At 36.8% G+C, this 14,326-nt stretch overlaps 1 protein-coding gene across 1 annotated transcript in view; it reads left to right on the top strand.

Annotated features, from left to right (window-relative positions):
- The window catches only part of CFAP54 (cilia and flagella associated protein 54), a 234,117-nt gene that overhangs the window by 134,679 nt on the left and 85,112 nt on the right, over positions 1 to 14,326 (top strand). The window contains exons 45-47 of the mRNA XM_015591439.2: positions 1,279 to 1,365; positions 6,147 to 6,269; positions 11,059 to 11,112. Coding sequence (XP_015446925.1) covers positions 1,279 to 1,365; positions 6,147 to 6,269; positions 11,059 to 11,112 — 264 coding nt within the window. The remainder of the gene's footprint in view (positions 1 to 1,278; positions 1,366 to 6,146; positions 6,270 to 11,058; positions 11,113 to 14,326) is intronic.

Genomic DNA, 14,326 nt, shown 5'->3' with positions numbered 1-14,326 from the left:
GGCAGCAATAAAATGGTGTGGTTTCATTTCTCACTAAAGAAAAGAAAATCTCAAAGGTAATAGCCAACTCACTGTCTTGCGTCGTATTAATTGTAGAAAAAGGTATTGTATTATGTTGGTAGTGTATGATTGCAGAAAAACGTATTATGTTTAAAATCATTTAAGGTCAGTTCTCCTTTTTGTTTTTTAAATTTTTTAAAGTTCTAATCCTTTTAAAAAGCTGCTTCTATTAGTGGCTGCCAGTTGACTGACAATTAGAATCTCCTTAGCTGAAGTTACAGAATGTAAATGGTTTCCATTTTGTATTATGCTACCCTCCAGCAGAAGCCTGGTGGCTAAGGACACTGCTGTCACATATACGATTTGCTGTGGGACCCATTGCTGTGGAATCATGCGAAATAGTTTGCTAACTAGTGGGAATCTCAGTTCTCCTTCTTGCTCCATCTCCCTTTAGTGGGGCAGGACCCAGACGTAGGAAATGAGCTTCAGCTTTGAGTTGAGATCAGGAGTTGTTCAGAAGTCTAGGCAGAACTGTCCCCTCAACATATGTCTCTAGCTAGACAGTGGCTAGGTCAATTGAAATATTGATTGTCTTTAATCCTTTACAGATAGCTATGAGATTTTAAGAAGAGTTGAACTTGGAGTTAATTCTATGAAAATAAAAATATTATGTGAAGAGTAAGCTTGGGTTTTAATCAGTAGAATATATGCTCTGTGAAGGGAGGGACTTGTTAGATTTTGTTCTTATTCAACAGTGCCTGATACATAATTGGCATGTTATAAATATGTTTTTACTGATAGTGATATTCCAGTTGAAGATAAGTAGCAACTGACATTGAGATGAGTAGGTAGGAGCTCTCAGGGGACATGGATATGGGTTCCTTTGCTTTAAATTTTGCATTTATTTGATAGCTCATTTGCTAGAATGTTTCCATAGGCCTCAGTGATTCATACATATATATTGAATTAATTTTGTTTAAGGAAGATAAATAATTACGTTTTCATTCTTTAACTCTAAAAGATGTGAAACCTAGGGTTTTGGTACCAAGTGACATCTGTATGGAACTTTAAGTCCCTGATAGCACTTTAAAGTTCTGGTAAAATTAGGAAGCATATGCTAGGCAGATCATTTCTCTTATACCAAACTGTCTCGTCTCCTAGCATGGAAATTCAATCACTATTTTGCATAACATCTTTTATATTATTTGGCTAAATTTTATTATTATGTTATTAACTTGATAACATAGGTTTTAAAATACAGTGTTTCTCTGTTGGCAGATTCTGCCTCTCCTTGCATTATACCAATATTTTGTTTCTGGAATTTGCCAAGACCTAGTTAGAAATCTAGATGCAAGAATCCTCAAGGTATGTAAGAAGCTTTTAAGACATCTGATATTTTTGAACTGTTAAAGATATTGTCATGAATTAATTTGGTCCTAATAATAATAAACTAATAATAATGTGGTATTGTACTGATGTTAGAAAAATTCGCCCACCATTATAATAAAGTATGAGAAAGAATCAGTTAGGAAGGTTATCATTTTGCGTTCAGGCCACAGTAAAGTGAGGAACATCTACACATGGTAACAAGACTCACCCAACACCAGCCAGCATGGAAATAACCACTTCTGAAAGATTGATTTCCTGAATATTCGTGGACTTATGAGTCACTTTTCTGAAGTTTCTGTGAATTTTTTTGCTAAAGATTTTTATGTCTATCATGGTATACAGAGTTTTTTTTTTAAATTTTTTTATTGCAGAGACACTAAATTACAATTAATTCTGGAACCTAGAAATCAGGTGATGTTCTTTGCCTTTACAATTCATGAGCAGTTGGCTTGAACCCCTTATGGAGCGGCAACCTGAAGCACTTCATTTTTCTCTGCCCCTTTTCCTAGTTACCTGTGGTCTCAGGCTCCCACTTTCGTTGAATTCATTTTGTGTGTGGATCATCTAAACATCCAGCAAATTTGCTACCTGTTCTGCATCTCTTCATCTCTAATATGGAATTCAATCCTATTCCATATTACACAGTAATGTGCACACACACACACACATACACACACACACACTCTCATTTACACATGAACACACACAACACATTGACCCAAGGCCTTTATTTCTATATTTGACTTTACCAAAAAGTGGAAACACCGGGAAATTGAAGTTGAGGAAAAAAAATATTTTAAATAGAATATTTGACATCTCTGAGCTTAAAATATTTCTCGGCCAACATCTCACGCTTTTCAGTTGTGTGCTGGTAAGTGATTCACAACTCACTCTAAAAAAAAGAGCCCTGTTTTGTGGCATTTGCAGTTTCAGTGGTGTAAATACTGTCAGTTACTAACTTCCACCTACTAACTGGGCATTGCTGAATGTGCAATGGGGACAAAATGTGCACAGTCAGCTCTTGCAATTGAGAGTCAGGGGGCTCCAACAAACCACTGGCTTAACCCTATTTCTTCTTTTTGGGAAATGCCCTCTCTTCTTCTTTCTCAAATCTCCTCCTTTTTCTAATGAGGGAAAATTAGATTCCCTTTAAGTTGCTCTCTCATCTAGACACTGACCTTGGGCCTGTGTTTTCAGATCCAAAGAGTCCATTGCTTTCTGTTTCTAAGTAAAGACAGTACCTTCCCTAAGAGGAAGTCTAGTGCTGACTATTATTATAATATATTTTAACTCAGGAATAAATAAGTTATCAGCCATGAAAATTTCTGGATCACCCTTTCTGAGTTATTGGATTCTTAAGAGTTTTCCTGCTTTTGAATTCTAATAATACTTAAAAAAATGCATACAATCTTTTCTTTCTCTTCTAAAATTGTAAATTTCTTGAGGCTAGGGTCTGTATATACTCATCTTTTAGTACTGTATAATATCTTGAGTAATAAATCCATTTACCTGATAGTAATTAATTATTGAATTGAATTTAAAATCTGTAGACATTTATCAAGTGCCTACTATCCATACTCTTCTTAGTTTTTAGCAGGAACTCAGCTAGAAGATATTTAGTAAATATTAATTGCTTTACCTCTGAAACAACATTTATTGAGTACCTCCTGTATAAAAGTACCATGTTAGTAACTCTAATCAAAGAAATATAACCTATGGTCCTTGTTTATAAGGACATGAAAACAGGGAAGAAAAATAGGACATAGACCCAAGATGATTATATGTACACCAGCCACTTGATCATTTTCCAAATGAGCACTGTCTCCAGGAATTGAAAGAGGGAAAAATGGTTTTAGGTCTCTAGGTTTCACTAAATAGGAACGACTCAGGCTTGAAAAGAATAGAACTAACTGAACAGGAAAAGAGGAAGAAGGGAACGACCTTGGCAGATAATAGTGTGAAAGACGTAGAAGTGAGAAAGTATTGACTTGCTTAAGGGGTAGGGATGGTTCAGTTAGGCTGGAGTGGAGGTTTTGAGTAGGGAGGTCGGAGAGGATAACATGAGAATACCAGAGGTCTGTGATATGAAAAATACCAGGGGCCCAATCTTGAATTTCACACTGAGACATAAGGTGGAGGCTGAGCCATGGGAGAAACAAGACTGTGGAGTCAGAATTGGGCAACAGTTTTTTTTCCTGATCTGTGATAAGAGGCAAGCGTACAAGGTTTGCAATGACTATTAGTAATATGTCAGAAGGAGATCCGAAGAAGCACTGAAAGAACAAGGTTTTTGGTTAAGTGACTTTTTTATTGAATTGTTAGCACTTGATAACTGTTTTTGTACTAGAGTAGTTTAAAAGCCCATGAAGAACTGTGGATTCCATTCTGGAGCCTTGGGTTGGGAGGGAGAATTAATTATAGAATTTTGATCAGAAAGACATGATCAGATGTATCTGGTAGCAGTGTCAGCAGCAGAGTGAGCTGGAAGTGGGGTCTTATTGATATAGTAGGACTGAAAAACCCATCTAAGGTTTTAATAGAAGTAATGAAAAGGGCAAGTGACGCACCATACAGAGGAAGGAATGACAGCCTGTGTGAGCAGAGTTTGCCTGACCTTTCTGAAGTAAATTGGGGTCAGTGAGTTCTCACTCACTGAGAGAGAAAAGTCATGGCCAGGAAATAGCAAACAATGATGCTTTTTGATAAATCAAACAGCAATAGATCACGCTGTTAAGTTTCTATAGTGCACTAGTGTCTTTCGTGGAAAGCTTTAAGACCTCTTTATGATCGACCTGTCTGCCTTCACTTTAGAACTGCCAACACCTTGAAAGATTTTCACTCTCAAAATATCCAGCATTCCTGGAAACAGTACTGTTGGGTCTGTGAGTGAAGGGTTGATTTATGGGTAGTTCTTTTTTCCACCTGGGTTGTTGGTGTTCACAGTGCTGGTCAATTCTGAAAATACATGTTTATTATTATCACCATTGCTTTTCCAAATGATCGTATTGATATGAGAAACTGAAACCAGAAGTAACCTTCACAGTTACAAGTAGTCCATGTATAGTAGTCTTACATTTGAGACCAGAAGAGACTAATCACAAACAGATATGAGGAAGCGTTTCCTCTAAAGGGCAATGAGAAAAATGTCCATCGAGAAGTCTGAAAGAGCTCATGTGACTCCCTGACACCTACTTTGATATGTATGGCACTAGGGAGATGAGAGCCCAAAGTGTCGTAGGCAAGAACTAAAGTATTCAACTCAATAGACAAAAAGTATTTTATTTTCATGTTATTGTCACATCTTGTTTTCCCCTGACTTACTTTCTTTTCATTTCTTTAAAATTTATATACTTTTGAGATATTCCTAAGGTAGTGCTTAAAGGAAAAGAGAGAATAAGATGAATATACATGTTGAAGTTAAATTGAATTTACTTTTTCTATAATATATATATAGTGTGATATATGTATATATGTGTATATATATACAGTGTGTATATGTGTATGTGTGTGTATGTGTGTGTGTGTTAGTGTAATATTATACATTGGGGAGAAGGGATAGACACTATTTACCAATATTTATCCAATTTTGTATTTCATTCCCTGCTTCCACAATTCACCCTTTTCTATTCTCTAAAAAGTCACTAGATGTCTTCAAAACATAAGTCAGGTTAGGGCCCTGGCCTGTTCAAACTCTTCTCCACTAACTTCTTACCACCCAAGACCCCAACTCAGCTGTCCAGGTCGCCATTCGCACCTACCTCCTGATCCTCTTCCCTTCTCTCCCTAAGCTCCTGTCACACCGGCTGTTCCTTGAGCACACCAAGACCCCTAGACTGCTCCTGTACCCTGTGACCTTTGTACTCGAGAGCCCCTCAGCAGATTTTCACATATCTCTCTCCCTCACATCAATCTCAAATCTTCTCATAAAGGTTTTTCCCTCAGAGTTCTTCCTGAGCACAGTTTTGAAGATAGAATGTTGTCAGTAATCTCTGTCCCTTTTTATAACGTTTATATCTTTGATGTATCACTTAAGTTTAGCTAAATATACATGGTGATGGAATATAAATTCCTAGAGGGCTTGGTGCATAAGAGGTGCTCAATAAACATATTGAATGAATGAATGAATTTGGTCAAGAACTTTTCTTCCGATAATTTCCTGATCGAAAGTCCTGCTGGATTATATTCAAAATAAGCCATGCACAATGTATAGTTACCAATTAATTAATGTCGTGAAGTATATGTCTTTAAAATCAACAGTGCCCATTAATTATGGATACGGAAATGAATAGTCAGCTCTATGTTGATGCATTGTGGAGTTTATCTCCTGGTTCGTTTGTCTCTTCTCACAGTGTTAGAGACTATCAGGAGTGTTTTTGTTTTGTCTTCCTTTTAAACCATAGTTCGCCATGAGAACATAAAGATAAATTCAATTATTGTTTTTACCTTTTCTATGCCTATCATGTTTTTATGTGTTTGCCTCTGATGAAGTAGCCACATCTGATAAACATCCATTGTTTTGAATAGTTGTTCTCTGCTGTTTATTAGTTTCTTGCTCCATTGCACATGTAAGCTGGCTTACACACATACACAGGTATCTCCATCAGCCGTGTTTACTAAACATTCATTTATAACACATTACCAACGTTAAGCAGAAATTTTGGTTTTAGTGGATGATTTTTCTCTAAAATTTTTACTTTGTAAGTAAAACAAATCATTTAATTTTAAAATCTCTCTTTTTTTTTTTCTTTCCTTTAAAGATAGAAGTCCTCATAGATTTAACATTCTTTTCTGAAGCCTTTCATGAGATGTCACAGATCTTCTATGGAAAAAACATGCCTTCCCTGATACCCACTGGTTTTAAAACTACAGGAAAAGTGAAGGTAAACCTGCCAACTTGATTCGAAGCCATTTATTTCTTTACCTTTTTAAGGCTGTGTTCCTAAAATCTAGGGACAGCTTCCATGGAGGTATATTTATAAGACTCTGGTACTGCAGACCTCTTTATTAAGCCTGGCTACAGCTACCGTCAGGCTTTTACAAGGTTTCATTCGTCTGGAAAGAAAGGAGGCCTTGGGGGGAGGGACTGTGGTCTTGGAGTAGATTTTTACAGTGAAATTATGGCTCTATATTACAGTTATCTTGGACTGTCTCAGTAGACACATTTATCAGCCACTACCTCTTAGACTTTGGAGTCTAATCTTCTAATTTCTGGTTAATGTTCTTACTCAGAACACTGTCTCCTCATGTTTCATTTGGATGTTTTTGATTTAAATGCTTTATATCTAAGAGTTAAGCATGTGTTGTTCAAATTTCTTCTGATTTCCGTAGGAAGAGAATGTTCCTCTATTTTGTCTAGTCTCTTTTGACTTTGGGGAATTGTTTTAATTTGTATTTGGAAAACCGTAGATTGAAGCATTCTTGAAAATGAATGGTGGTGTTTCTATTTAAATCAGAGTGAGCTGTTATTTTCCTCTACTTCAGTTGCATGGTCATCTGGGAATCACTGGGTGATCTTGTTTTAGGGAGGTGCTCAGACCCTCCTGGGCCAGCAATAAAGGATATAAAAGGAGATGACAAGTCAGTTTCCTGGAGGTTACTGTATGTGTGAGGAATGAGACTGACAGACAGGTACATGCTGGTGGGATTCAAATTTGGAGGATCTAAAAGAAGCCGGGGAATAGGCTGTAAGTCTTGAAAATTTCTTGCATAAACTGACATTATATTTACACATAATGCATTCATCACTTCAGCATATTCCCCTAAAATGTAGCTGCTTATTTCTCAATATGAGTGCTACAGCATTACAATTTATTGTAATAGGGTAAGTGTGAGGTTATCTACAGAAAATCCTAAGAGGGACATTCGGTAGGCAATAGGATACGTGTGTGTGTGTGTGTGTGTGTGTGTGTGTGTGTGTGTGTGTGTGTGTGTACTGTCTATCTATAGAGGAATCAGTTGGGTTTGCTAATTTTCTGTGGTAGGAATTAACTTATTTCTTACCTCAGTAAAATTAGCAGTATTTTCTTGCTTGCATCTCAGTTAACAAACAGCCTTGCCCTATTGTAAATGGTTTGCATTTTATTAAAATTATATTTTAATTTCTATAAGTATTTATTGAGAGCTTACAGAATACAGGTACTATTCCAGGCATGGGGATAGAGCAGTAAAAAGATAAATACTGTCACAGCCTTCCTGGATTCAGTCATATTATTATTGGATAGTCCAGCGAGAAAGACAAACAATAAACATATTAAGCCCATAAATATACGTCAGTTGATGATGTGCCATGAAGACAATCAAGCTGAGTTATGGAGACAGAGTGATCAGAGCAACAGGTGGCTGTTTTATTCAGGTAGTTTGAGAAGTCTTTCTAATAAGGGAGTTTTGAGGGTGAAAGATTTGAGAGGACGACCTTCCAAAAAGAAGGAGCTGCAAAGGCACAGGCCCTGAGGGGGATGCCTCCAAGATGTGATTGAGGAAAACCAAGGAGGCAAGCGAGGCTGGACAAGGAGGAAGAGAAGGAGAAAGGGTGAGGCCCCAGAGCTGTGATCTTGTAGGACTTCATAGGGCTTGGTCTGGATGGGAGTTTACTCTAAATGAGATGGAAACCTTGCAGAGATCTGAGGAGAGGAACGACAGGGTAGGAATTAAATGTCAAAGGACCACTTCACTTGCTCTCTGAGAACTAGACTGTGGATGAACATGAGTATAAATAGGAAGATCAGTTAGAAGTCCTTTGCAAATAATCTGAGTGAGACATGATAATGGTTGGGGTAACAGTGGTGGAAGGAGTGCAAAGTGGTCAAATTCTGGCTGTGTTGCAAAGGTAGAGCTGCGTGTTTGTGGGTGGTGGTTTGGATGTGAGGTAAAAGAGGAAGAAGTCAAGCATGATGACTAGTGTGTTCAGCATGAGCGACTGGTAGGAAGGCGTTTTCATGAAATGAGATGCGGGATACTGTTCCGTGCAGGGATGGAACGTGTTAAGTAGGAGCGCCCTTGTAGACATACAGGTAAAGATGTAGTTTAGGTAAGTGCAGAGAATATATGATCTGAAGCTCAGGGGAGAGGTTCGGGCTTCAAGTTTGGGATCATTAGCCTAGAGATTGACAATCATGGGAGTGGATGAAATCAGCTGGGGACTGACGCAGATAGAAAAAAGTAGAAGTCACAGGACCTATCCTTAGGGCCATCCACACTTAGGATCTAGGAAGATGAGGAGAGGGAAGCCAGAATGAGAAACAAGTGGTCACTGCTTTCACCAAAATAAACAAGCAGTCTGAAGCCAATTTTAACAGGTCAGTCCCAAATTTAATTTTTACAAACCAGTTATCATAACACAGAAGTGTGGGTGAATTGTCTCTCAGTGGATTGTGTTGTCAAATTTTGTATTCCCAAAGTTAATTTGAAGTTCTGCAGCTTCAATTGGGAATTTAAAAAGTATAATTAAAGAGGAAATGCGTTCAGGGTTTATAATTAAAATAGGTGCCAGCATTATTAGGCTGCAGGCTAGTTATTTAAAGAAAGGATTAATGAATTAGATTTCAGTTGTAAAAGAAATACAGTAAGTCCTTACTTAAAGTCATCAGTAGGTTCTTGGAAATTGTAACTTTAAGTGAAATGATGTATCATGAAACCAGCTAATAGATATAAACAACAGTTAAGTTCCTATGGCATATTTCTGGTCACAAAAACAAACATCACTAAACTTCTAAAGACCCAAAATACTTCTAAATATTAAACACTAAAATAATGTGAGTTAGGCATACATTTAAGAAAGTTTAATAAAAACAAGTAGGTAATAGTTTTTCAATCTGCTTATTGCAGTTCAGGGTCACGGGTGGCTGGAGCCTATCCTAGAAGCTCAGGGTGCCAGGTGGGGACCCTGGACAGGATGCTCTTTCATTGCAGGGAGCACTCACTCACACCTACACTTGCTCAGACTGGGACAATTTAGACAAGCCGTTTAACCCAACATGCACATCTTTGGGATGTGGGGGAACCCAGAGCACTCGGAGAAAATTTATGCAGAGAAAATTCATGGGGAGAACACGCAAACTCCACACAGTGATCTCAGCTTGGAATATATTTTTCTCATCAACATTATAGCAAAATGATTTTGAATGAAATGATGTTATTTGATGAACTGCTGAATCTGAAAAAGTCTTACAGATTATTATTGGACTTTTCACAACTTTAAAAAAATTCTGTCTTTTAACATCATACTCATATTGAGATTCTGCTATCATCACCGAATCTGAAGTCCCATTATCAACGTTCTTCAAATTATATCACTGAAGGTCTCCCCATGGATTCATTTACTCACTTTTCCGTGCATTTATAACAGATAAAGAATATCTTCAGAAAAGGAAAAAAATTTAAAACATTACCAACACTTTCTTTAAATAAGAGCTATATGCGATATCTTGGTTGAGGGGTCCTTCAAAAGCAGACCCTGGGACAAAGATTTGGGAGCAAGTGGTATATTTGAGATGTGATTCCAGAAAGAATGGTGAGGGAATGGGAAAGTCATATAGGGAAGGGAGGAAAACCATTCCAGGGAGCACTAATGAGGTTACTGATGTGGGCAACTGGAATCCCCAGAAAGACTGGCTGGAGTTATCTCTTGTCCCTCATTGGTGTGGGATACTCCCTACACTTCCGGCTCCTCCTGAATGCCCGTGTGGCCACAGAATGTCCTCAAGCAAAGAGGTACAGGTAAAGTAAAATGCCATCCATATGTGAGCGGCCTGTCCACCAGAAGCTGCTGGTTGTTACCAGGTGACCCAAGGGATTTTGGACAGGGCATCAGTATTGACATCTACGAAGGGGCACCTTTTAGAAAGGGCCTTCTGCACTGAGAGGAGTGTACCCTATCTGATGATACAACAATCTCTTGTGGCCAATAAATTGAATATTTCCTAGTGCAACATTATATTTATATCTAAAAATATTTATAGATAATTCATTAAAAAGGGAAAGAACCATAAAAAAGAGTCATTCTGAAGAGTAATACAATTTTACCTAAAACTGACCACATTTTTTTTAAGCGTTAACAGCACCGTTAAAAGTGCAGTAATCTTGGCATTTTCATATAACGTGGGTGAAAGTGTAAATTAAATTAAGCCAGTCCTTTTCAATTTTCTCAATATATTCTTATCTTATGACCCTGTAATTCTGCTTCCAGGAATCTATCCAAAGGTGATAATCGGAAATACAGACAGAATACTCACCAATGTTGTTTAAAGAGGACTGAATGGTGGGGTGAGGGCTTTCTTAGGTATCTAACAATAGGAAAGAGGTTATTATGCCACATTCATAGGATAGAACATTACCTAGCTATTAGATTGAGGTTTACAAATAATTTAATGGTTTGGGAAAATAACTATGATGTAATGAGGAAAGGAATACAAATCTGTATATAAAAATTTTAAGTACATCAAAAAGAAATTGGTAATAAAGACAAGAAAATATTAACATTGACAACCTAAAAAATTGATTTGTATGTGATTTTTATTTTCTTTCTACTATACTTACTTTTTTTTGACTAGAACATATGATACTTTTACAATAAAAATGATATTTAAAATGTGTTTAGAATACATTAACAGTTTTATTTAAAAAAAACACACTCGATCTTGTTTCTGATGTTGATGTTATGTATATTGACAGATATTTCAATCATTTGACTCAGGAAAACCTCTTACTAATAAAGAAAACATACAGGTAAGGATAACAATAATTTATAAATGTTGGCTATTTACTATGAATAATTTCTGAGTCATTCTAATCTATTAGGTAGCTATAATCTTCATTTTTGACAATCTTCTATGTAATATGCTCTTCTATTTGTAATTAGGGGTTTTATCTCAAAATGCTGAGGCCAGAGGTAAGATTGGCTCCAAACAGATCTGTTTTTCAGATTGGGCAAATATTGGTCATTGTTCCTAAATTTTTCAATTACACATGTGTATTCAGTTTGTTCCTCTAGCCATGTCAAGTATCTAACTTTGATGTTTATCTTGATTACTTACACAATGACAGCTGACTGGTTGTAAGAAAAGGATTTTGTGAGTTTTGTTCAATTCTGCTTTTACTCATGTCTTTTCCACCAGTCTGAGACTGTGTCTTAGCCAGTGGTTTAGAAGATTTGCTTTTCTTCTTTTATTTAAAATTTTTTGGAGATATAATTGACATATAACGTTGTGTAGGTTTAACATGTTCATTTGATACAGTTATATATTACAATATGATTACCACTATAGAGATAGCTAATGGAAGGTTTCATATGACATTTTCATAAGCAGCTCCTCTAATTTCCCCATTTCTCCTCTTATATTAATTCAACAAGTTAATGAGTCTATTGTAATATTTTTTACAAAGAGAGGGCAGGACTGCTCCTCTCATTATATTTGTTCTCGTCAATAATTGAATGATTGAGATTTAAGCTTTGATGACCTAGTAGCATTTACATAACTTGAAATAATTATTTTAAACAATCTTAGGACTGTTAGCAGTTTGTCCTCTAGAGGAGTACGAGAGTGGTCGTGCAGCCATTGTTAAAGGGGTGAGGTCAGGCAAGGGGCTCACACAACCCGATGACAGTTCATGCATACACACAGATATGCAGGTTTATTTTTTTAAATACTAGTAAACAGCATTCTGTTTTATTAAGTATTTATTTTTATTAAATAGTTTTGAAAGACATTTGCTCAAAATTGCTTTGTTTGTTCTCTCTAATTTTAATAGGAATATATATATATATATGCGCCTTCTATTAAATGTAACCTTATTACTTTTCTTTTATTGTTCATTTTATTCTACAAACTTCACATATAATTATGCTTCAGATGATTCATTGTTTTTGACTTAAGTTCATTTTAATTTATGAACAAATTTTCAGACATAAAAGAGCTAGTATTAGTAAGATACGAATACATATTCATATTTCATTTTAGTGTTCCAAGATCTTAGGATTTTTAAGAATATTTATTTCTTTCCCATCATAAATGCCAAGGCATCCTAAAAAATATTTCTTTAAGGAGTGGTTTGGGGTATAAAAAGAATGTTTGTCTGATCATCTCTTTTTAAACAAAAAGAGACTGACAGTGTAATGGAAAACTGATTTCTATTAGCTAATTAATTAAAGCAGAACTGTTGGTCTGCTTAAGACTCTTCAGATTACACTTTACATTGTCTGTTTAGAGGGAGGGAAAGGGGAAAGGGGTGTTAAATAGCATTACTAATTAATCTTCTTTTGATCTTCAAGTGTTTGTGTGTAATTGTCGAGACTCATTAAATCAGTGCTGTGGAGGGAAAAGAGAAGAGAAAACGTCTCCTCTCCCCATCTCCCCAACTAACCCAAAGTTTCTTTCCTAGATTCGGAATGTCAACCATTTTCCTAGTACAACAGTTTGCTACCAGCTCAGGCTCAGCGCTGCTTCATGTCTGGCTCTTCTGTATGTGTTGATTTTCCCCCTTTAGAGGAGGTTAAGAGAGGAGAAGGAACAGCAGCAGCAGATCACCCCACTGCCAACATTGCCTCAAACTCTCCCAGACAATGAGATTTTTGTTCTTTCTTATTTCACATAAGGCAAATAGTTCCCCCTTTTCAAGAAAAGATGGCCTTGGTATCTGCCTTTTATTTTAATTCAATAAATATTGAATAAGAGCCTGTTATGGGAAGGCACTATTCAGGTGCTGTCAAATAAACAAATCAGCCAACAATACGGATGAACTCTAAGCCCTCAGGGAGCTTATATTTTAGTGGTCAAGACTAGTAATAAACATATAAGTAAATGTTATGAATAAGTAAATCATATAGTATGTTAGATGAATCACACTGTGAGGAAAATAAACCTAGCAATGTGTAAAAGGGATTGGGAACATGGGACTGGGTTGGGGGTTGCAATTTTAAATGGGGTGATGAGGTCGGTCCACACTGAGGTGTCATTTGTGAACAGACTTGAAGCAGATAAAGGCAAAAGTCATATGACATGGAGAAAGAATAATCTGAGAAGAGAGTACAGTGAGTGTAAAGGCCCTGGGGCAGGATTGCCTTGCTTGGTGAGGAATATCTCGGCCAGAGTGCCGAGGGCTGTGTGAATGATGGGGGATCAGTTGAAAATGAGGTCAGAGCTGTAGCAGGACGCCATTTTGAGAAGGGCCTTTGTAACTTAGATTCTTATTCTGAGCAAAATGGGTAGCTCCTGGAGGATTTAGATCAGAGATATCAGCTGATCTACTTATGTTTTAGAAGGATCACTTTAGCTAATCCGTTGAGCCTCCTATGTGCTAGATATTGTTTCAGTGCTATCAATCAAACACATCAGTCAATCAATAGTACAAATTTCTGGCCCTCATAGAGTTTATATTTTAGTGTGTGTGTGTGTGCGTGTGTGTGTGTGTGGTTGTGGGGGAGACTAGGAATATAGTTTTGGACATGTTCAGTTTGAGATATCTATTAGACATCTAAGGGAAGGTATTGAGTCAAAGTTGATTATATATGTCTTGAGTTCAGAAGAAAGATTGGAGCTGGAGAGAAAAAAAATTGGTATTTCATCAGCATTTAGGTAAAATCAAAACCATGAGCCTTATTAAGATTATCTATGGGGAGGGAGTGAGGAGAGAAAAGAGGGCTGAGCCCTGAGGCACTCCAACATTCAGAAGTATAGGAGAAGAGGAATCAGCAAGGAAGGTTGACAAGGAGTGGCCAGTAGGACAGGAAAGAAACCACAGGAGCAGGATGACTTGAAAGCTAAGGGAAGCATTTTCAGAAGAGGAAATGTTACTGTTGTCAAATTTTGCTGATGAATCAAGCACCTTAAATTTCTTGTATTTAACATCCTTGAAATTAGAATGAATTTTACAGTTCAGGGCATGTGACAGTTTAATTGATTATGAGATAATGTCTTGGATTATAAGAATTAAGTATTGAACA

This window comes from Pteropus alecto, unplaced genomic scaffold, assembly GCF_000325575.1.
Source record: "Pteropus alecto unplaced genomic scaffold, ASM32557v1 scaffold94, whole genome shotgun sequence".
NCBI lineage: Eukaryota > Metazoa > Chordata > Mammalia > Chiroptera > Pteropodidae > Pteropus > Pteropus alecto.
Note: the sequence above shows the minus strand (reverse complement) of the source record. Positions and strands in the feature narration are given on the sequence as shown.